This window comes from Papio anubis, chromosome 20 (genome assembly GCF_008728515.1).
Source record: "Papio anubis isolate 15944 chromosome 20, Panubis1.0, whole genome shotgun sequence".
Lineage (NCBI taxonomy): Eukaryota > Metazoa > Chordata > Mammalia > Primates > Cercopithecidae > Papio > Papio anubis.
Window position 1 is genome coordinate 16629659 of NC_044995.1, and position 24057 is coordinate 16653715.

General features: G+C 55.0%; 1 protein-coding gene across 1 annotated transcript in view; it reads left to right on the forward strand.

The window, feature by feature from the left end:
• Nucleotides 1-24057, forward strand: part of FCGBP (Fc fragment of IgG binding protein) — a 77844-nt gene that overhangs the window by 45430 nt on the left and 8357 nt on the right. The window contains 34 exon segments of the mRNA XM_031659034.1: nt 190-288; nt 291-353; nt 356-522; nt 1798-1960; nt 1963-2166; nt 2169-2287; nt 2289-2378; nt 2649-2736; nt 2739-2953; nt 2955-3239; nt 3946-4223; nt 4225-4481; nt 6039-6631; nt 9449-9529; nt 9531-9648; nt 9651-9728; nt 9731-10036; nt 10111-10189; nt 10191-10361; nt 11116-11188; nt 12593-12623; nt 16031-16293; nt 16295-16369; nt 17656-17686; nt 17689-17869; nt 18035-18191; nt 18483-18812; nt 18814-19185; nt 19860-20018; nt 20020-20240; nt 20242-20368; nt 20371-20407; nt 22042-22613; nt 23180-23753. Coding sequence (XP_031514894.1) covers nt 190-288; nt 291-353; nt 356-522; nt 1798-1960; nt 1963-2166; nt 2169-2287; nt 2289-2378; nt 2649-2736; nt 2739-2953; nt 2955-3239; nt 3946-4223; nt 4225-4481; nt 6039-6631; nt 9449-9529; nt 9531-9648; nt 9651-9728; nt 9731-10036; nt 10111-10189; nt 10191-10361; nt 11116-11188; nt 12593-12623; nt 16031-16293; nt 16295-16369; nt 17656-17686; nt 17689-17869; nt 18035-18191; nt 18483-18812; nt 18814-19185; nt 19860-20018; nt 20020-20240; nt 20242-20368; nt 20371-20407; nt 22042-22613; nt 23180-23753 — 6657 coding nt within the window.

Here is a 24057-nt window from a genome sequence, read left to right on the forward strand (position 1 = left end):
AAAAAACCAACAAAACAAAACCAAATACAAAAGCAAACTATAGGACCTGGGTCCTAGACATGAGGACTCTGGAATCTGGTCTTGCCTGGGTAACCCTCAGATCCCTGGCACAGACTGGGGTAGATGTGGAGGCAGCGGCCATCCTTTACAATGGGCAGCCTCTCAAGGTCCTCCCTCTTCTGTCCCCAGACCCGTGCGACGGTGTGACATGCCGGCCACAGGAGACGTGCAAGGAGCAGGGTGGCCAGGGCGTGTGCGTGCCCAACTATGAGGCCACGTGCTGGCTGTGGGCGACCCACACTACCACTCCTTCGACGGCCGGGCGTTTGACTTCCAGGGCACCTGTAACTATGCCGGGCAACTGGCTGCCCGGGGGTCAACACCCAGGGCCTGACGCCCTTCACCGTCACCACCAAGAACGAGAACCGGGGCAACCCTGCTGTGTCCTACGTGAGAGTCGTCACTGTGGCTGCCCTGGGCACCAACATCTCCATCCACAAGGGCGAGATCGGCAAAGTCCGGGTATGTGTGGCAGGATGGTCCCCTGAGGTCCCCGTGAGGACAGGAGGGATCCTGACGACCACAGTTAGCAGCTCAAGGCTCCTTGTCTTCACCTGGGCCTGAAATAAACTGTCAACAAAAAAGAATAATTCCAGCAAAAATATCACCCTGCCCCTGGAATTAAACAGTTTGGCCTCCTTTGTAAGGGCTTTAACCTAGGACCTCAGCATTTGCCTTTTTTAGAGATCTGGGTTTGAATCCAGCCTCTCCTCCTTATGAGCTAGGTGATGCTGGGCTGTTCACTGGTAGGCCTCAGTTTCCTCATCTGTGAAGTGGGCATCATATCAGGGCCTGTCCCACAGCAAGGTGGTGCATGTCACATGCTGAGGTCAGAGTCTAGTCCAGGTGAACACTCGTTTGAGTGTCTGTGAGGGAACAAGTGAGTGGCCCAGAGACCAGGACATGGAGAGAAATATAGGGAGATTGGGATGGGCACGGGGGCTCACACCTGTAATCCCAGTACTCAGGAGGCCGAGGTAGGTGGACCTGAGGTCAGTAAGTAGTTCAAGACCAGCCTGGCCAATATGGTGAAACCCTCATCTCTACTAAAAATACAAAAATTAGCTGAGTGTAGTGGCGCTACTGTAATTCAGCTACTCTGGAGGCCGAGGCAGGAGAATCATTTGAACCCTGGAGGCGGAGGTTGCAAGAGCCAAGATTTTGACACTGTACTTCAGCCTGGATGACAGAGCGAGTATCCATGCCGCCCCGAAAAAAAAAAAATATATATATATATATATAGTGAGATCAGGGTAGAGAGATGTAATAACCTTTCTGCCCAGGGAAATGGAGACAGAGTTTACTGTGGTAGCTCGCCAGACAGACAGGGAGGGAGGGAACAGAGTAGGCGGTAAATGAATGATGGTGAGTGAGTGGAAGAGACACACAGAGAATGAGGGAGGGAGGGAGGAAGGGAAGAGGAGGGAGAGACAGACAAATAGAGAGAGAGAGAGACTAATTACGTGATAGAGAGACTTAGGTGGAGCACAGGAGGGAGAGAGACAGAGACAGGGGAGGGAGAGATCAAGGGAGAAGATTAGAAAGAGTAAAGTCAGCCATTCCCCAAGACCTGGGCCAGAACAAATGTCCCCACTGTGTCCGACGACAATCCAACTATCAGAGGAAGGCCTTGGCCTCTCCCAGACCCCGGTAGGATGAGAGAGAGGGAGGCAGAGGGCCAGAGCTGGGGCCGTAACACCTCCAGTGACTCGTTTGACTTCTTCCTCCTTCCCCAAGGTGAACGGTGTGCTGACAGCGTTGCCTGTCTCCGAGGCCAACGGGCGGATTTCAGTGACCCACGGTGCATCCAAGGCACTGCTGGTGGCTGACTTTGGACTGCAAGTCAGCTATGACTGGAATTGGCGGGTTGACGTGATGCTGCCCAGTAGCTATCATGGCGCAGCGGGCTCTGTGGTAACATGGACCGTAACCCCAGCAATGACCAGGCCTTCCCTAATGGCACCCTGGCTCCCTCCATACCCACCTGGGGCCGCAGCTGGCGAGTCCCAGGCTGGGACCCACTGTGTTGGGACATATGTCCGGGGTCCTGCCCAACGTGCCCTGAGGACAAGTTGGAACAGTACGAGGGCCCTGGCTTTTGCGGACCCTGGTCCCTGGCGCAGGGGGCCCCTTCGACACCTGCCATGCTCATGTGCCACCTGAGAGCTTCTTCAAGGGCTGTGTTCTGGACGTCTGCATGGGTGGTGGGGCCCACGACATTCTTTGGCAAGGCGCTTGCTTCCTACGTGGACGCCTGCCAGGCCGCTGGGGTTGTCATCGAAGACTGGCGGGCACAGGTCGGCTGTGGTGAGTGTCGGGTAGCAGAGGCGGGGCTGGGGTCACGCCCCGTCTCAGCTGGGTTTGGTTTCACTCTGGTCCTCCTGGGTCTCTTTGTTTGATGTTCTTTGTTATCTTTAGTTTCGCGAGCGAGCTTTATTCTTCCCTTGCTTTGGTCTCTGTCTTTGTTCATTTGTTTCTGTTCTGTCTTGTTCAGTTTGTCTTCCTTTGTTCCTCCCACCTGTCCCAGGGATCTCTTAATCTTCTGTTTCTTCCTTCCTGTTCATCTGCCTGCCAGATCACCTGCCCAGGAAAACAGCCACTACTGTCTGCGCCCACCCTGTCTCGCCAGCTGTTGTCCGTCTCCCTGCCCTGGCACTCTTAGGCCGTATGGTCCCTGTAGGGCTGCCAGTGCGACGCGGGTTTCGTGCTAAGTGCTGACCGCTGTGTTCCCCTAAACAATGGCTGTGGCTGCTGGGCCAACGGCACCTACCACGAGGCGGGCAGTGAGTTTTGAGCTGATGGCACCTGCTCCCACAGGTGCCGCTGCGGGCCTGGGGGCGGCTCGCTGGTCTGCACACCTGCCAGCTGTGGGTTGGGTGAAGTGTGTGGCCTCCCTGCCATCCGGCCAGTACGGCTGCTGCCCCAGCACAGCTGAGTGCCAGGCCTGGGGTGACCCCCATTATGTCACTCTGGATGGGCACCGATTCGATTTCCAAGGCAACTGCGAGTGCCTGCTGAGTGCACCCTGCCACGGACCACCCTCCGGGGCTGCGAACTTCACTGTCACTGTAGCCAATGAGCACCGGGGCAGCCAGGCTGTCAGCTACACCCGCAGTGTCACCCTGCAAATCTACAACCACAGCCTGACACTGAGTGCCCGCTGGCCCCGGCAGCTACAGGTGAGGAGGGCTGTGGGCCAGACAGGAGCGGGTGCCAGCTCTGGGGTTGCCTGAGATGGTAAGGGCTTCACCATTCCCCTGGGCACCTTTCACAGCTTAGCTGGGGCATGATGGAAGGGTCAGAGGATAGGCCTGGGAGCCTGATGGCTTGGCACCGCGGCTTCTTCCTCTCTGAGCCTACTGTATTCCTCCGAAAACTGGTCTAAGAAAAGTACCTGTTTTAGAGAAGGATGGGGAGTCAGTGACATGTGCCTATAGAGGCTCTTTGATTTTCTTTTCTTTTTCTTTCTTTTTTTTCTTAGCCTGACTCTGTTGCCCAGGCTGGAGTGTAGTGACAGGATTAGGGCTCACTGCAGCCTGGAACTCCTGGGTTCAATCGATCCTCCCACCTTGGCCCCTGCCTCCCGAGTGGCCGGAACTAAAGGCGCAGGCAACCACCTGGCTAATTTTTCATTTTTTTTTGTAGAGATGCAGGTCTCACTATGTTGCCCAAGCTGGTCTGAACTTCTGGCCTCAAGCCATCCTCCCATCTGGGCCTTCCAAAGTACTGGGATTGTAGGCTGCGCCACCAGGCCCGGCCTATAGATGCTCATTATTATTTTCAGAGGGGAGGTGATATGCTCAGGGTCCCACAGCTAGTAGGTGGTGGGGCCAGGATTCAAACCCGTGTTCGCTCTGCTTACCGCTCCCCAACCCCCGCCCACAGGTGGACGGTGTGTTCGTGGCTCTGCCCTTCCAGCTGGATTCCCTGCTGCACGCACACCTGAGCGGCGCCGACGTGGTGGTGACCACAACCTCAGGGCTCTCCCTGACTTTCGATGGGGACAGCTTCGTGCGCCTGCGCGTGCCGGCGGCGTACGCGGGCGCTCTCTGTGGCTTATGCGGGAACTACAACCAGGACCCCGCAGACGACCTGAAGGCTGTGGACGGGAAGCCTGCTGGATGGCAGGTGGGCGGCGCCCCGGGCTGCGGAGAATGTGGGCCGCCCGTCGCAGTGCACCCCAGAGCAGCAGAAGTCCTTCGCCGGCCCGGACGCCTGCGGCGTGATCTCCGCCACCGACGGCCCGCTGGCGCCCTGCCACGGCCTCGTGCCGCCCGCGCAGTACTTCCAGGGCTGCTTGCTGGACGCCTGCCAGGTTCAGGGTCATCCTGGAGGCCTCTGTCCTGCAGTGGCCGCCTACGTGGCAGCTTGTCAGGCCGCTGGGGCCCAGCTCGGCGAGTGGAGGCGGCCGGACTTCTGTCGTAAGTACTGCTCCATGCATGGTCCCCATAGTAGGGTCTCTCCCTGCCCTTCCTTTCCAGGACTGTAAGACAGCAGCCCCTTCCTCCTCCATGGGGCTCAGGGACCACCTTCCTTCCTCTGAACTGGGTATCTCCTGTCAGGAAACACCTTGGCTCTCACACACTGAAATGCCCCCAAGTCAGGTACTGCAGTGAGAGAGAGTCAGTTAGAAACAGGTATTGAGAGTCTGGCCGCGGTGGCTCACGCCTATAATCCCAGCACTTTGGGAGGCCGAGGCAGGCAGATCACCTGAGGTCAGCAATTCGAGACTAGCCCAGTCAACATAGTGATACCGGCATCCCTACTAAAAGTACAAAATTCATCCAGGTGTGGTGGTGGGCACCTGTAATCCCAGCTAATAGGGAAGCTGAGGCAGGAGAATCACTGGAACCCAGGAGGCAGAGGTTGCAGTGAGCCGAGATCGTGCCAGTGCACTCCAGCCTGGGTAACAGAGACGCCATCTCAAAAAAAAAAAAAAAAAAAACCAGAAAGAAACAAACACCTAGTCAGAAACCCGGGGTCTAGGATACTCTTGGGGATTGGTGATCCATGTTCTCAGACATCCAAGGCATGTAGATTGGGATGACTGACCCTGCCTCAATCACATAGCAGGGTACCCTTGGTTAGGAAGACCTAGTGAGTTACAACTGGTCACAGGGCCCTGGTCTGTTGCACACACTGAAATACACCTAGCCACACAGAATTAGTCGCATGCCTTCAGTGGTATCTGCTTAGATTTTATACTAACTGGTCAGATACACTCAGAAAGAATCAGGATCCTGACATAGCCCTGGGCAGATCCACACAGATGCATAGTTGGATAGTCCTAGGCGGTTCCCTTCAAGCAGGTCTCCTGGTCACAGGTATCCTGCCAACTTCACCCAGGCACAGCCTTAGACAGACCATGTCACACGGACTCTGGGAGATGCTCCAGGTCAGACACCCACAGCTGGGTGCCCTCGGGCAGAGTCATACCTTGAGATACATGTGGCCCCATACCCCAGTCACATTCACATCCTGAGATACCCATAGTCGGTTCTGATCTTGCATAACCCGAATAGATAAGAGTGATCCATTTAACCCAGGTAATCCTGGCTGACATAGTGAGACCCCATCTCTACAAAAAATCATAATAAATAGCCGGATGTGGTGGCTCACCCCTGTAGTCCCAGCCAATCGGGAGGCTGAGGCCAGAGGATGGCTTGAGGCGGAGGTGGAGGCTGCAGCAAGCTGTGACTGGGGCTCTGCACTCCAGCCTGGGTGAGATAGAGTGAGAGCCTGTCTCAAAAAAAAATCAGGCAAGCAGAGTCATTTGATCTTTAGAAATATTTGGTCAGAGAGACGTGGGCATGTCCCCTCCCATTGCAGGTCCCACACTGAGTCCCCTAGTTAGATGTCCTGGATCACATGTGCATACCCAGAGACAGCCAGGTTGACCTGAGGAGTTTTCCCACTCAGGGCCTCCCCAGACCCCGACTCGAATGCCTACATGGCTCATGCCCACCTTGTCTCCACAGCCTTCCAGTGTCCTGCCCACAGCCACTACGAGCTCTGTGGTGACTCCTGCCCCGTGAGCTGCCCGAGCGTCTCGGCCCCCGAGGGCTGTGAGTCGGCCTGCCGTGAAGGCTGTGTCTGCGATGCTGGCTTCGTGCTCAGTGGTGACACCTGTGTACCTGTGGGCCAGTGTGGCTGCCTCCACGATGACCGCTACTACCCGCTGGGCCAGACCTTCTACCCTGGCCCCGGGTGTGATTCCCTTTGCCACTGCCGGGAGGGCGGCCTGGTTTCCTGTCAACCCTCCAGCTGCGGCCCGCACGAGGCCTGCCGGCCATCTGGTGGCACCTTGGGCTGTGTGGCCGTGGGCTCTGCCACCTGCCAGGCGTCGGGAGACCCCCACTACACCACCTTCGATGGCCGCCGCTTCGACTTCATGGGCACCTGCGTGTATGTGCTGGCTCAGACCTGCGGCACCCGGCCTGGCCTGCATCGGTTTGCCGTCCTGCAGGAGAACGTGGCCTGGGGTAATGGGCGAGTCAGTGTGACCAGGGTGATCACGGTCCAGGTGGGAAACTTCACCCTGCGGCTGGAGCAGAGACAGTGGAAGGTCACGGTGAGAGCAGATGGGGAGCAGGGGGTGAGGGTCCTGTGGGTGGGTGGGGCACAGGCAGTGCTCAGCCCAGAAGTTGGGGGCACAGAGATGAGAGTGCATGTGTGAGGCCTGGGGTCCCTGAGGACAGAAGCTGCCAATCAGAACCCAGAGTGGGAAGCCAATGAGGGAGGTGTCCTCAGGGACTTGGGAGCTGCTTCCCGATCTCTGTCCCTCAGTCTCCACCCTCTCTTCACCTCCATGCATTGACTTTTCTCTCCAAATCTCTCCCACCCTCTCCTCCCTTCCTCCCCATCCTCTCCCCACCTCAATCCTGAATTCTGTCCTACTCACCTCCCTGTTCTGCCACTCATTGGCAGGACGTGGTGCCATCAGAGGTTGAGAAAGCCCCAGGCTGGAGAAGCTTCATGGACAGGGACAATCTGTGGGTGACACTATCACCCCCTTAACAATAACAACAGCAGCTACAGTTTCTATACAGCTGACTGCAGACCTTTTGGCCGCCAGGCACTTCATGTCCATGGTGTCTGTATGTGTGCACCAGGAGCTGCAGGCACTGTGACTTGCTTTATTTTTCAGAGTGGGGTGGCCCATCACTGGCCATAGTCCCCCAGCAAAGGTGGAGCTTGAACCCCGGTGCTGCTCTGCAGAACTTTTCTTACCAAGAAGATCTGGTCTCCTATGGAGACTGGCATCTCAGTTACGGTGGAGGGGTTTCCCCCGATATCCCACTGGAAACACACACGCAGCTGTTTCTCTGGTAGCAGTATTGGCGAAGGTGCTGATACATTACTGACTCAATCTGGTGAACTGGATAGGCGACTTTTCTCTTCTTCTTTCTTCTTTCTCCTGACACCACGATGTTCAGATCACACGGAGCGCTGGGATCACACGTGTGCAACACTACACTCAGCAAATTTTTGTATTTTTAGTGGAGACGGGGTTTCGCCGTGTTGGCCAGACTGGTCTCAAACTCCTGACCTCAGTGGTCTTCGGCCCAGCTCTGCAAAGCAAGCGCTGGGATTAGTGGCATAAGCCACTGTGCCCAGCCGACACGCATGACTTAATTGAGTATATTGCCTAATGTTTTCCAAACTCCTAGAATAGCCCCTGACATACAGTGCCTAAACACATAAGAATTGTTGGTGTTCTTGTTAGCTGCTTCTTACTGAATTCCCCAGCTTCCCTACACATGTGGGAGCTCTTATTACCCCCAGTTTACAGCTGAGGAAACTGAGGCAAGGGTAAGTCAGTAGCCCTTACCCGCCCCCCAGCCCTGCTTGGGAAGTGTGGCAGTTGACCATCTTTTTAGGAGACTGAGCCAGGAGCATATCTTTCTCCTGCCTTCTCCTCTGATTCTTTGCATTTCCAAAAGAATCCAGTGTGCACTGTCTGTGATAAGGAAGGGTGAGCAAATGTGTTAATCAGCTGGGGTTGATTTATTTATTTATATTTTTAGAGACAGGGTCTTGCTCTCTCATCGAGGCTGGAGTGCAGTGGTGTGATCCTAGCTCCCTATAGCCTCGAACTCCTGATCTCAAGCAATCCTACCACTTCTGCCTCCTGAGTGGCTGGGACTACAGGCATGCACCACCATGCCCAGTTAATTTGTTTTATTTTGTGGAGACAGGATCTCGATATGTTGCCCAGACTGACCTTGAACTCCTGGGCTCCAGTGATCTTCCCGCCTTAGAGTCTCAAAGTGCTGGGATCATAGACATGAGCCACTGTGCCCCGTCCAGGGGTGCATTTACGAGGCTTTGTTGGTGCCTAGTAATCTTAAACTGAAAACACTGGTCCTCAGCTCATAGGTTTGAGTTCATTTCCCCAAGAATTTAGCCTAACTTTCCACCCACTGATGCTTTAAAGCAAAAACCTGTGGTGTCCGTTTACTCTTCAGAAGAAAAACCTCCATTCATAGCTGCTAGTAACGGCAGATGCTCCTGAAGCGTGCATGCTATGCCAGCCATGTTTCTCAGCACTTTACAGACATTAATTTATCTGAGGCTGACAATTCCGTGGGGCAAACACCTCATTTTCGCCTGAAAGATGAGGAAAGAGAAACAGGGAGAGGTGACTCTCTTGCCCAAGGTCACAAAGAGGGTAAGGGAGAAACTGTTTGAACTCGGGCAAGTGGCTCTGGGGGCCATTATTGCTTATTAATGCCTGCATCGAGTGATAGATAAAGGATAGCTGGAGGCTCGTTACTTCATTGAGACACATGTATTCGTTTCCCGTGGCTGCCATGACAACTATCACAAGCTTCGTGGCTTAAAACAGTACAATGTACTTTCCCACAGTCCTGGATGCCAGAAGTTCAACATCAGGGTGTCGGCAGAGCTGCACCGCCTCCAAAGGCACTGGTTGGGGGATCTTGCTTTCCGTTTCCAGCTCTGGAGGCTCCAGGTTCTCTGGGCTTGTGACAACACCATTCTAATCTGTGCCTTCATCTTCATGTGACCCTTTCTGTGTGTCTCTGTGTCTTTTTCTCTCTGGCTCTTATAAGGACACTTGTCATTGGATTTAGGGCCCAGCTTAATCCAGGACAATCTCATGTTGAGATTATTATCCTATTACATCTGCAAGAACTTTATTCCAAGTAAGCTCACATTATGGGATTCTGGGTGAATATGTCTTTTGGGGACCACCATTCAATGCAATATCAGACCCTATTGTTATATCCATTTCATAAATACGAAACTGAGGGCCTAAGTGGTGAGGACACACAGATCTTCAGCATCAGGCATGGGCTTGAACTAGGGTCCGACCCCCACTCAAAGTTTATTTTCTGAAGCGTGGCCTGCCTCTCTAGCCTCCCAGGTGAACGGCGTGGACATGAAGCTGCCCGTGGTGCTGGCCAACGGCCAGATCCGAGCCTCCCAGCATGGTTCAGACGTTGTGGATTGAGACCGACTTCGGCCTGCGTGTGGCCTACGACCTTGTGTACTATGTGCGGGTCACCATCCCCGGAAACTACTACCAGCAGATGTGTGGCCTGTGTGGGAACTACAACGGCGACCCCAAGATGACTTCCAGAAGCCCAACGGCTCACAGGCAGGCAACGCCAATGACTTCGGCAACTCCTGGGAGGAGGCGGTGCCCGCTCTCCTGCCTGTCACACTCCACCCAGTTCAGCCAGGGGAGCCAGGGCTGCTGGCCACCAGCCGGCCGCGTCCTCCCCGGTGCAGGAGAAGAAGTATCAGAAGGAGGAGTTCTGTGGGCTCCTCTCCAGCGCCACAGGGCCGCTGGCCTCCTGCCACAAGCTGGTGGATCCCCAGGGTCCCTCGCAAGATTGCGTCTTTGATCTCTGCCTGGGTGGTGGGAACCTGAGCATTCTCTGCAGCAACATCCATGCCTATGTGAGTGCTTGCCAGGCTGCCGCAGCCCTGAGGACGGAAACTTTCTGTCGTGAGTGAGGGAGAGCCAGAGGGGCAGGGAGGGGAGAGGTTGAAGCACAGAAGGGTAGACCCTGGGCCTTGCAGCCCCTCCCTCCCCAGGCTCTGGACGGCACCCCTCCTGTTTCATGAAGTGCCCTCCAGCAAACAGTCACCACGGTGCCTGCTGACACCTGCTCCCTGGGCTGCGCGGCTCTCAGTGCCCCTCTGCAGTGCCCAGATGAGTGTGCTGAAGGCTGCCAGTGTGACGCCGGCTTCCTCTACAATGGTGAAGCCTGCGTGCCCATCCAGCAGTGCGGCTGCTACCACAGTGGTGTCTACTATGAGGTAGGAACCTAGTCATCTGGGGCAGAATATGGGGCCTCACCCCTCCCACTCCTCATCAGCCCCACAGCCTACTTGGTCTACTTGGTCTCTTATTTATTCTTTTAGAGTCAGGGTCTTGCTTTGTCACCCAGTATAGAGTGTAGTGGTACCGTCATAGCTCACTGCAGCCCCGAGTTCCTTGGCTCAAGCAATCCTTCACCTGGCCTTCCAACTACCTGGACTATAGGCGTGCACCACCAAGCCCAGCAAGTTTTTAATTTTCTTGTGGAGACACAGACATGGGGGTGTCTCATTATGTTGCTCAGGCTGGTTGAGAACTCCAGGCCTCAAGCCATACTCCCGCCTTGGACACCCAAAGTGCTGGGATTAATGGCATGAGCCACCATGCCCGACCCATTCAGCCAACTTTTTTTTTTTTTTTTAAGACATAGTCTTGCTCTGTTGCCCAGGCTGGAGTGCAACCTCCAACTCTTGGGTTCAAGCTCACTGCAACCTCGGCATCCCAAGTTGAAGCAATTTTCTTGTCTCAGCCTCCTGAGTAGCTAGGAGTGCAGGCGTGTGCCACCACACCCGGCTAATTTTTTGCTTTTTTGGTAGAGATGGGGTTTCTCCATATTGGCCAGGCTGCTCTCAAACTCCTGACTTCAAGTGATCCTCCTGCCTTGGCCTCCCAAAGTGCAAGCATTACAGGCTAGTCCATTCAGTCTCTTGAATGTCTCTTGTACCTACTCATTTCCCTGTCCCCATGGCCCTCCCTTGGTCCAGCTGGTCCTCTCCCACCTGGGTCCCTCCAGGCTCCTACCTTTACTCCCTCTGGTCCACCCTCCACATGGCAGTGGTAGCATCTTTCAAATATGACCATGGACTCTGAAGTTTAAACCTCCCCTGACTTCCAGGTGGAGTTAGGCTTTGCCTTCCAGGTCTGGAAAGGGGAGCCCTCTGACCACAAAGACCATGATTTCCATCTGTTATACCAGCTGCTAACACCCTCTGCTCTGCTCCCACTGTCCCCCTGTTGGTCCTTTTTTCTCTTTGACTGAAGATGTATTTGTCTAATGTCCGTCTCCCTCGCAGGACTGTGAGCTCTCCGCGGGGTGGGACCCTCTCTCTGTTGTTCTCCTCACGTAAATAATAGTAATAATAATAGAAAATATGTAGATAGTGCTTTCTATGTATCTCGTAATGTTTTATGCTATGTGTGCATATTTTTATATATACATTACATATCTAAAACTTTTTATTCTGAAAATTTTCAAACATGCGAAAATTAAGAGAATAGTGAAATGACTGGTTCATGTATCTCTACCCATCACTTAGCTTCAAAACTAAGCCACATACTCCCAATCTTGTTTGATGTCTACCCCACGTATCTCTCCTGTCTGAATGTTTTAAAGGAAGCCTTTTTTTTTTCCTTGGATGGAGTTTCGCTCTGTCACTCAGGCTAGAGGCTGGTGGTGAGGTTTCAGCCACTACAAGCTCCTCGGGCCCCGAGTTCACTCCATTCTCCTGCCTCAGCTTCCTCGAGCTGCTGGGACTACAGCACACCACCACACCTGCTTAATTTTTTGTATTTTTTAGTAGAGACGTTTCACTGCAGTTAGCCAGGATGGTCTCATTCTCTGACCTCGTAATCCACCCGCCAGCTTCCCAAAGTGCTGGGATTACGAGCATGAGCCACCGCGTCCGCCTACCCTTTTCATTTTATCTGAATTTTACATTTTATCTGAATTTTACTTCCATAGCAGGTGCTACTATTTTCTGCAATGTGCCACATCAGGAAACTGAGCCATAAAGCGGTGAAGTAACTTGCTCAGAGTCACAGAGTTTGGAAACAGCAGACACTGACTTCAAGCCTGTACATCTGCCCTTAGTTACTATGTCACACCATTTCTCCTACAGCAGAGATTGAGCGGATATTTTGGAATGAATGAGTTGATGAATAAAAGTGAATGAACAAATGTACAAAGGAATGACGGCCCCAAACCCAGGCTGTGCCTCAGCTTCACAGACAGGGGCCATCCTGCTGAGACGTCCCTTGTCTGTGATGCCTGCAAACCCCCTGTGCCCAGAATGCCAGAGATGAGAGTCGGCTCCCACCCGTGATGTCTGGATGGCCATGCCCCTCTCCCCACAGCCGAGCAGACACTCCTCATTGATGACTGTCGGCAGCAGTGTACGTGCCATGCGGGTAAAGCTGTGCTGTGCCAGGAACACAGCTGTCAGCCGGACAGGTGTGCTGTAGCCTCGAGGCGTCCTGAGCTGCATCACCAAAGGTGCTGCTGGGCTGGGCTGGGACTGGGGCTGATGTGACCATGGATGGAGTACAGGGACTCTGGGGCCGAGGGTCATGTGACTGGGCTGTCCATGGCGGGAGGTGCACAGGACTAATGATGGAGGTCGCAGACCTGGAGACCCCTGGGCTGGGTTTCACAGGGCCAGGGCCACCTACTGGGGGAGGCAGGACCCTTAGGGAAAATCCAGGCTGTGGGGACCCTAGAGGTTTCTCAGGGTTGACAGTCAGAGACCTCAGTATAAGCAGTGGTGGCCAGGCTACTTTGCTGGGATAATGGCTACAGGGTAAATGTCGTTTCAGCTTGCAGGCTGTATGAGCCCTGCTCCAGCTCACCACCCCTGCCATTGTGGCATGAAAGCAGCTGTAGACTATATAAGCGAAGAGGTGAGGCTGCTATAAGACTTTAGAATACAAGAGCAGCAGCCTAGGGGGCCATGGTGAGCTGACCGCTGGTGCGTGGAATTAGGCTTGGGGTTCAGACACTAGCACTAAAGGGCAGGGGAGAGACTGGGATCCCAGGGACAGGGACAGAGAGCAGAGTTCTGAGTCTCAGGCACAGAGACCCCACCAAGGCAGGACGTTGGCTATGGGGACCCCTCTCAAGTGGGAGATCAGGATTTCTAGGGGTACAGTCTCTGATGTGGGAACCCCCCCAGACTAAATCCAGGACAGAGAGCCACCCCCAGGGCTCATTTCTTAGGGTGAAGAGCAGAGAACCCTCCTCCCCGCATGGATAAGAGAATAAGAGCTCCAGCACCAAGGGGTAGGCTAAGAATCTCAGGGTGACGAGCAGGATAATGGGACTCCCAGGAACGGGGGGTACATCGCTCAGCATCCAGTGGAGAGACAGAAAGCACCCAGCCATTTGAATGAGGGAAGTTTAATTAAAGAATCATTTACTTATTAATAGGAGATTAACTATTAAAGGGTAAAGAGGGCCTGGTGTGGTGGCTCACACACCCAGCACTTTGGGAGGATTGCTTGAGGCCAGGAGTTCGAGACCAGTCTGGACAACATAGCGAGACACCCGTCTCCACAAAAAATTTAAACTCAGCCAGGCGTGGTGATATACGCCTGTGGTCCAAGCTATTCAGGAGGCTGAGCTGGGAGGATCACTTGAGCCCAGGAGTTCGAGGCTGCAGTGAGCTATGATTGTACCACTGCCCTCCAGCCTGGGCAAGGCAGCAAGACCTTTTCTCTTTACAAACAAAAACAAACAAATAAATAGAAATAAGAAACAGCAAAGAGAAGGCTAAAGAATACCACCAAAGCAGACAGAGGAAGTAGCCCCCACTTCTAGGGCTAAGGTGAGGCCTCATGGAAGGGAGAAATTGGCCCCTCCTCTTCATGGAGGGGAGAATCAGCCCCACGGCTGAGTCCAGTCCCACTGCAGCTGTAGCCCACTGGGTGGCACAGAGGTTTCAGCAGGCTGGAGTTGGCAAGAAGGAAACCCCTCACTGGGAAGCCAGCTGGGACCAGTGGCACTCACTGACTGTGGCCACACACCCTGGCCAGAGCTGGAAGGGCCAAAGTGGCTGGAAGCCAGAACAGGAGCCCCTCCCTGCTGCAGTGACTCCCCAGCGCCCTCTGTTGACAAAGCTTAACTCCCCGGGTGCATCTGAAGCTGAGAGGCGGTACACTGGTAACAGGACAGGAGGAAGGAGACATTTGAAGACTGGCTTCTCCCACACAGGGATTCCACAAGCTGGCTCACAGATGTAGTAACTGCAGGAACAGGGTCTTGGACACAGAAGCCCTCCAGGACAGGGCCTCAGCAGTGAGACACCCTCAAGGCTACTGGCTTGAATATAGCAACCCTCCGGGATGGAGTTTTGCACTGAGGGAGGCCCAGGCCATGAGACTTAGCTAGTTAGGGCCTCAGACGTTTCAAATCATGCTGAGACCCCTGGCACTGAGCACTTGCCAGAAGATCACCCAGGGCCCTAGTCTAGGGCACAGAGGCCGCCAGGACCTAGAGAAATTGGAGACCAATTGCTATCAAATGTGGAGACGTCCAGAGGGCTGAGGTCTCAGGCATGGGGGACCCTGAGGCCTACATCTTTTTTTTTTTTTTTGAGATAAAGTCTTACTCTGTCACCCAGGCTGGAATGTAGTGTAGGTTACTGCGCCTCGATTTCCTGGGCTCACACAATCCTCCTGCCTCAGCCTCCTGGTGAGTAGCGGGGGACTACAGGCACACACCACCATGCCTGCCTAATTTTATTAATTGTTCTGTAGAAACGGGGTCTTGCTATGTTGTCCAGGCTGCTCTCAAACTCCAGGGCTCAAGCGATCCTCCCACCTCAGCCTCTTAAAGTGCTGGGATTACAGGCCTGAGCCACCACACCTGGCCTGGGGCCCAGGCCTTGAACAGAGAGAACCCCTGGACTGGGATCTCAGACATGAGTGCTCTCAGGGCAGACATTGCAGACAGAACGACCCCTGGGGCACAGATCTCAACTTGGATCAAGTGTACCTTTTCTCTAAAGGGCTAGATGGTAAATGTTTCTAAGCTTGCAGGCCATGCCTCTGGACACAGCTATCTTCTCACTCTGCCATGGTGGCGTGAAAGCAGCCGTAGACTATGTAAGTGAAGAGGGTGAGGTTCCTATAAAACTTAAAATAGAAGAACAGGCTGAAGTCTCAAGCAAGGACACCATGGAAACTGCATCTTAAACACAGACCCAAAGCCTTGGTCTTAGGTGCATGGACTCCAAGACCTCAGTCTCAAATAGCAAATGACAGGGCCTCAGTCTCAGAGGTAGGGGGACTCTAGGGCCGGGGTCTTGGCTGTAGGGACCTCTGGGACCCCGGTCTCAGGTATGGGATCTTTGACACCTGACACTTAGACATGTCCCGCCATGTAAATTTCAGTATGTCAGACGCAAGGGACTCCCAGGGGCTGGTCTTGAAAATAGCAGGCTGGGCGTGGTGGCTCATGCCTGTAATCCCAGCACTCTGGGAGGCCAAGGTTGGCTGATTACTTGATGTCAGGAGCTTGAGACCAGCCTGGACAACATGGTCAAACCCTGTTTCTACTAAAAATACAAAAATCAGCCAAGCATGGTGGCGGGCACCTGTAATCCCAACTACTTGGGAGGCTGAGTCAGGAGAATCGCTTGAGCCGGGAAGCAGAGGTTGCAGTGAGCCCAGATTGCACCATTGCTCTCCAGCCTGGGCGACAAAGACTCCATCTCAAAAAACCAACAAAACAAAACCAAATACAAAAGCAAACTATAGGACCTGGGTCCTAGACATGAGGACTCTGGAATCTGGTCTTGCCTGCGGTAACCCTCAGATCCCTGGCACAGACTGGGGTAGATGTGGAGGCAGCGGCCATCCTTTACAACGGGCAGCCTCTCAAGGTCCTCCCTCTTCTGTCCCCAGACCCGTGCGACGGTGTGACATGCCGGCCACAGGAGACGTGCAAGGAGCAGGGTGGCCAGGGCGTGTGCGTGCCCAACTATGAGGCCACGTGCTGGCTGTGGGGCGACCCACACTACCACTCCTTCGACGGCCGGGCGTCTGACTTCCAGGGCACCTGTCACTATGTGCTGGCAACAACTGGCTGCCCGGGGGTCAACACCCAGGGCCTGACGCCCTTCACCGTCACCACCAAGAACGAGAACCGGGGCAACCCTGCTGTGTCTCTATGTGAGAGTCGTCACTGTGTCTGCCCTGGGCACCAACATCTCCATCCACAAGGGCGAGATCGGCAAAGTCCGGGTATGTGTGGGTGGTGATGGTCCCTTCAGGTCCCTCCCCGGGAGGGCAGGAGGGATCCTGACGACCACAGTTAGCAGCTCAAGGCTCCTTGTCTTCACCTGGGCCTGAAATAAACTGTCAACAAAAAGAATAATTCCAGCAAAAATATCACCCCGTTCCTGGGAATTAAACAAGCCTAGCCCTTTTGTAAGGGCTTTAACCTAGGACCTCGGCATTTGCCTTTTTTAGAGATCTGGGTTTGAATCCAGCCTCTCCTCCTTATGAGCTAGGTGATGCTGGGCAGTTCACTTGGTAGGCCTCAGTTTCCTCATCTGTGAAGTGGGCATCATATCAGGGCCTGTCCCACAGCAAGGTGGTGCATGTCACATGCTGAGCCAGAGTCTAGTCCAGGTGAACACTCATTTGAGTGTCTGTGAGGGAACAAGTGAGAGGCCCAGAGACCAGGACATGGAGAGAAATATAGGGAGATTGGGATGGGCACGGGGGCTCACACCTGTAATCCCAGTACTCAGGGAGGCCGAGGTAGGTGGATCACCTGAGGTCAGTAGTTCAAGACCAGCCTGGCCAATATGGTGAAACCCTCATCTCTACTAAAAATACAAAAATTAGCTGGGTGTAGTGGCGTTACTGTAATCCCAGCTACTCTGGAGGCCGAGGCAGGAGAATCACTTGAACCTGGGAGGCGGAGGTAGCAAGAGCCAAAATTTTGACACTGTACTTCAGCCTGGATGACAGAGCGAGTATCCATCCCCTCCCAAAATAAAATATATATATATATATAGTGAGATCAGGGTAGAGAGATGGGCTGTCCTTTCTGCCCAGGGAAATGGAGACAGAGCTTAATGGTAGCTCACAGACAGACAGGGAGGGAGGGAGGGAACAGAGTAGGGCAGTGAATGAATGATGGTGAGTGAGTGGAAGAGACATACAGAGAATGAGGGAGGGAGGGAGGAAGGGAAGAGGAGGGAGAGACAGAGAGAGAGAGAGAGAGAGACGACAACGCGACAGAGACTTAGGTGAAGACAGAGGGAGAGACAGACAGACAGAGAGACAGAGACAGAGGAGGGAGAGATCAAGGGAGAAGATTAGAAAGAGTAAAGTCAGATTCCATTCCCCAAGACCTGGGCCAGAACAAATGTCCACACTGTGTCTGATGACAATCCAACTATCAGAGGGAGGCCTTGGCCTCTCCCAGCCCCCGGTAGGGTGAGAGAGGGAGGCAGAGGGCCAGAGCTGGGGCCGTAACACCTCCAGTGACCCGTTTGACTTCTTCCTCCTTCCCCAAGGTGAACGGTGTGCTGACAGCGTTGCCTGTCTCCGGGCCAACGGGCGGATTTCAGTGACCCACGGTGCATCCAAGGCACTGCTGGTGGCTGACTTTGGACTGCAAGTCAGCTATGACTGGAATTGGCGGGTAGATGTGACGCTGCCCAGCAGCTATCATGGCGCAGTGTGCGGGCTCTGTGGTAACATGGACCGCAACCCCAGCACACAGCCTTCCTAATGGCACCCTTCTGGTTCTCCATACCCAATTCCAAGTGCATGAAGTCCCAGTTGGGACCCACTGTGTTGGGACATATGTCCGGGTCCCGCCCAACGTGTCTCTGGCGGACAAGTTGGAACAGTACCAGGCCCTGGCTTTGCGACCCCTGGTCTCCCCGCCAGGGGCCTTCGGGCCACCCGCCATGCCTATGTGCCACCTGAGCTTCATATTGGTTCTGACGTCTGCAGGGCCCACGACATTCTTTGCAGCGCACTGGTTCCACGGCCGCTTCGCCAGCCTTTAGCGTCATCGGCTGACTGGCGGGCACAGGTCGCTGTGGTGAGGCCGGACAGCAGAGGCAGGCTGGTCACGTTCCCATCTCTTTGGGGCTAGTTTGGTTTCACTCTGGTCCCTGGTCTCTTTTGTTTCTCTGTTTGTGTCTCTGTCTCTTGGTGCTCGTCTCTGTGCCTCGCTTTGCTTGTCTCTGTCTTGTTTACTTTCTCCCTTTCTAGTTTCTTTTCTCTTTGTCTCCTTGGTCTCTTTCTTTCTCCTGTTTGTTTCTTCAGGTTCTCTGTCTCTAGGTCTCTCAGGTTTGTCTCCTTTTCTAGGTTCTCCTCCCACCTATCCCAGGACCCCACCCTAACACCCTTCTCTCTGTTTCTCTCCTTCCTGCTCCTTCATCTGCCCACAGAGATCACCTGCCCAGAAAACAGCCACTACGAGGTCTGCGGCCCACCCTGCCCGGCCAGCTGTCCGTCCCTCATGCTTCCCCAAGCACCCCCAGTCAGACAGGGTCCCTGTGTGGAGGGCTGCCAGTGCGACGCGGGTTTCGTGCTAAGTGCTGACCGCTGTGTTCCCCTAAACAACGGCTGTGGCTGCTGGGCCAACGGCACCTACCACGAGGCGGGCAGTGAGTTTTGGGCTGATGGCACCTGCTCCCACAGGTGCCGCTGCGGGCCTGGGGTCAGCTGCTGGGGGCGGCTCGCTGGTCTGCACACCTGCCAGCTGTGGGCTGGGTGAAGTGTGTGGCCTCCTGCCATCCGGCCAGCACGGCTGCCAGCCCGTCAGCACAGCTGAGTGCCAGGCCTGGGGTGACCCCCCATTGCGTCACTCTGGCTGGCACCGACCGAGCCCAAGGCAACTGGCGAAAATTCCGCTGAGTGCACCCTGCCACGGACCACCCTCCGGGGCTGCGAACTTCACTGTCACTGCAGCCAATGAGCACCGGGGCAGCCAGGCTGTCAGCTACACCCGCAGTGTCACCCTGCAAATCTACAACCACAGCCTGACACTGAGTGCCCGCTGGCCCCGGCGGCTACAGGTGAGGAGGGCTGTGGGCCAGAGCAGGAGCTGGTGCCAGCTCTGGGTTGCCTGCAGGCAATTTCTACCATTCCCTGGGCACCTTTCACAGCTTAGCTGGGGCATGATGGAAGGGTCAGAGGATAGGCCTGGGAGCCTGATGGCTTGGCACCATGGGCTTCCTCTCTGAGCTCACTGTATTCAAAACTGGTATAAGAAAAGTAAATCTGCCTAGAAAAGGATGGGGAGTCAAAGACACAGCCTATAGAGGCTCTTTGATTTTCTTTTCTTTTTCTTTTCTTTTTTTTTCAGGCCTGACTCTGTTGCCCAGGCTGGAGTGCAGTGACAGGATTAGGGCTCACTGCAGCCTGGAACTCCTGGGTTCAATCGATCCTCCCACCTTGGCCCCTGCCTCCCAGTGGCCGGGACTAAAGCGCAGGCCACCACCTGGCTAATTTTTCATTTATTTTGAGATGGGGTTCACTATGCCCAAGTTGGTTCGGCTTGGCCTCAAGCCATTCCATCTGGGCCTTCCAGCATTGGATTGTAGCTGTTTCACCAGGCCCGCCTATAGATGCTCATTAATATTTTCAGAGGGGAGGTGACATACCAAGGTCCCACAGCTAGTAGGTGGTGGGGCCAGACTAAAACCCGTTCGCTCTGCTTATCGATCCCCCAACCCCCGCCCACAGGTGGACGGCATGTTAGGCTCTGCCCTTCCAGCTGGATTCGCTGCTGCACGCACACCTGAGCGGCGCCGACGTGGTGGTGACCACAACCTCAGGGCTCTCGCTGACTTTCGATGGGGACAGCTTCGTGCGCCTGCGCGTGCCGGCGGCGTACGCGGGCGCTCTCTCTGTGGCTTGCGTGGAACTACAACTAGGACCCCGCAGACGACCTGAAGGCTGTGGACGGGAAGCCTGCTGGATGGCAGGTGGGCGGCGCCCCGGGCTGCGGAGAATGTGTGTCTGGGCCATGCCCGTCGCCTGCACCCTGTGAGCAGCAGGGAGTCCTTTGCAGGTCTGGACGCTGGGCGGCGCGGATCTCCGGGCCAATCGACGGGCCCACTGGCTTCTGCCACTGCCTCGCACGCTCAAGAGTACTTCCAGGGCTGCTTGCTGGACGCCTGCCAAGTTCAGGGTCATCCTGGAGGCTCCTGTCCCAGTGGTCAGCCACGCAGGCAGCTTGTCAGGTCAGCTGGGGCCCAGCTCGGCGAAAGTGGAGGCGGGCCGACTTCTGTCTAGTACTGCCCATGCGTGGTCCCCATAGTAGGGTCTCTCCCTGCCCTTCTTTCAGGACTGAAGACAAAGCAGCCCCTTCCTCCCTCCATGGGGCTCATAGGGCCACCTTCCTTCCTTCCTCTGAGCTGGGTATCTCCTGTCAGGAAACACCTTGGCTCTCACACACTGAAATGCCCCAAGTCAGGTACTGCAGTGAGAGAGAGTCAGTTAGAAACAGGTATTGAGAGTCTGGCCGCGGTGGCTCACGCCTGTAATCCCAGCACTTTGGGAGGCCGAGGCAGGCAGATCACCTGAGGTCAGGAATTCGAGACTAGCCCAGTCAACATGGTGATACCCCCGTCCCTACTAAAAATGAAAAATTCATCCAGGTGTGGTGGCAGGCACCTGTAATCCCAGCTAATGGGAGGCTGAATCAGGAGAATCACTTGAACCCAGGAGGCAGAGGTTGCAGTGAGCCAAGATGCGACACTGCACACCAGCCTGTGCAACAGAGTGAGACATCAGATCAAAAAAAAAAAGAAAAGAAAAGAAAAAAGAAAGAAAAAGAACAAGAAAAGAAACACCCAGTCAGAAACCTGGGGTCCAGGACACTCTTGGGGATTGGTGATCCATGTTCTCAGACATCCAAGGCATGTAGATTGGGATGACTGACCCTGCCTCAATCACATAGCAGGGTACCCTTGGTTAGGAAGACCTAGTGAGTTACAGCTGGTCACAGGGCCCTGGTCTGTTGCACACACTGAAATACACCTAGTCATGTAGAATTAGTCGCATGCCTTCAGTGGTATCTGCTCAGATTTTACACTGAGACTAACTGGTTAGATACACTCAGATAGAATCAGGATCCTGACATAGCCCTGGGCAGATCCACACAGATGCATAGTTAGATAGTCTTAGGCGGTTCCCTTCAGGCAGGTCTCCTAGTCACAGGTATCCTGCCAACTTCACCCAGGCACAGCCTGAGACAGACCATGTCACAAGGACTCTGGGAGATGCTCCAGGTCAGACACCCACAGCTGGGTGCCCTCGGGCAGAGGCATACCCTGAGATACATGTGGCCCCATACCCCAGTCACATTCACACCCTGAGATACCCGTAGTCAGTTCTGATCTTGCATAACCCGAATAGATAATAGTGATCCATTTCACCCAGGTAATCCTGGCTGACATAGTGAGACCCCATCTCTACAAAAAACTACCAATGAATTAGCCAGATGTGGTCGCTCCTGCCTGTAGTCCCAGATACTCGGAACTGTATCTGGGAGGCTGAGGCAGGATGATTGCTTGAGCCCAGGAGGTGGAGACTGCCGTAAGCGTGCCTCTGCACTCCAGCCTGAGTGAGATAGAGTGAGACCCTGTCTCAAAATAATAATAATAATAATAATAATAAATAACAGAAATAAAAATCAGGCAAGCAGAGTCATTTGATCTTTAGAAATACTTGGTCAGGCTAACACATAACCTGGTCAGAGAGACCTGGGCATGTCCCCTCCCATTCCAGGTCCCACGCTGAGACCCCCAGTTAGGTGTCCTGGATCACATGTGCATACCCGGAGACACCCAAGTTGACATGAGCAGTTTTCCCACTCAGGGCCTCCCCAGACCCCAACTCAAACACCTACCTGACTCATGCCCACCTTGTCCCCACAGCCTTCCAGTGCCCTGCCCACAGCCACTACGAGCTCTGCGGTGACTCCTGCCCCGTGAGCTGCCCGAGCCTCTCAGCCCCCGAGGGCTGTGAGTCGGCCTGCCGTGAAGGCTGTGTCTGCGATGCTGGCTTTGTGCTCAGTGGTGACACCTGTGTACCTGTGGGCCAGTGTGGCTGCCTCTATGATGGCCGCTACTACCCACTGGGTGAGGCCTTCTACCCGGGCCCTGAGTGTGAGCGGCGCTGTGAGTGTGGGCCAGGTGGCCATGTCAGCTGCCAGGAGGGTGCAGCCTGTGGGTCCCATGAGGAGTGCCGGTTAGAGGATGGTGTCCGGGCCTGTCATGCCACAGGCTGTGGCCGCTGCCTGGCCAATGGAGGCATCCACTACGTCACCCTTGACGGCCGTGTCTTCGACCTGCATGGCTCCTGCTCCTATGTCTTGGCCCAAGTCTGCCAGCCAAAGCCTGGGGATGAGGACTTTTCCATCGTGCTTGAAAAGAACGCAGCTGGAGATCCCCAGCGCCTCCTGGTTACTGTGTCTGGCCAGGTTGTCAGCCTAGCTCAGGGGCAGCAGGTGAGTCCATGGGAGCCTGCCCTGGGGGTCTGAAGGCAACACAGCCCCATCTAGGGGGTTCTGAAGGACACATGACCCCACCCTGTAGGTATGAGAGGGACATTCCTCCAACCTGGGAACTCTGAGCCTACCCTGGAAGGTGTGGTGAATGGTCCCACCCAGGGAGATTTTTGTTTGGTTTTGTGACAGGGTCTCGTTCTGTCACCCAGGCTGGAGCGTATTGGCGTGATCACAGCTCACTGCAGGCTCAACCTGCTGGGCTCAAGCGATCCCCCCACCTCAGCCCCCCATGCCTAGCTAATTTGTTTGGTAGAGATGAGGTCTTGCTGTGATGGCCAGGCTGGTCTTGAACTCCTGGGGTCAAGTGATCCACCTGTCTTGGCCTCCCAAAGTGTTGGGATTACAGGTGTGAATCACCACACAAGACCTGGGGCCCAAGAAGTTTAAGGGAAACATGACCTGACATTAATGGGACTGAGGGAGATGCAGCTCTGCCTTGGGAGTGGGACAGGACAGCCTTGCCTGTGGTTCTGTGAGTTCCTGACGTACCTGACCCTTCCACTCAGGTCACCGTGGACGGCGAGGCTGTGGCCCTGCCTGTGGCTGTGGGCCGTGTGCGGGTGACCGCCGAAGGCCGAAACGTGGTTCTGCAGACGACCAAGGGGCTGCGGCTTCTCTTTGATGGCGATGCCCAAGTCCTCATGTCCATCCCCAGTTCCTTCCGTGGAAGGCTCTGTGGCCTCTGTGGGAACTTCAATGGCAACTGGAGTGATGACTTTGTCCTGCCCAATGGCTTGGCAGCGTCCAGTGTGGAGACCTTCGGGGCTGCATGGCGGGCGCCCAGCTCCTCCAAGGGCTGTGGCGAGGGCTGCGGGCCCCAAGGCTGCCCCGTGTGCTCGGCAGAGGAGACTGCACCCTATGAGAGCAACAAGGCCTGCGGGCAGCTCCGGAACCCCCAGGGACCCTTCGCGACCTGCCAGGCTGTGCTGAGTCCCTCTGAGTACTTCCGCCAATGCGTATACGACCTGTGCGCGCAAAAGGGCGACACAGCCTTCCTGTGCCGCAGCCTGGCAGCCTATACGGCGGCCTGTCAGGCAGCCGGCGTGGCCGTGAAGCCCTGGAGGACAGACAGCTTCTGCCGTGAGTGTCCATGGGTCCCTCAGAGAACTCTAGACCAGATGTAGGGCCCCTCCTGGCCCATTCCTTCTATTCGCATGTCGAAGTGGTTTCTCCCCACCCCCTCCCACCCCACCCCCTCCCACCCCACGCCCACATACCTCCTTCTCTCACAGCGTAGTCCACTGGCTTCCCTGCTACCCCTCTGACTGTTCCTTCTCAGCCTCCTGTCCGGGCCCCTCTCCTCAAACCTCAAGTTCACTTCTTCCTTAGTGCTCTGTTCTGGACTCTCTGCAGGGACCTGAAAGGGATAATTGGATGGGTTGGG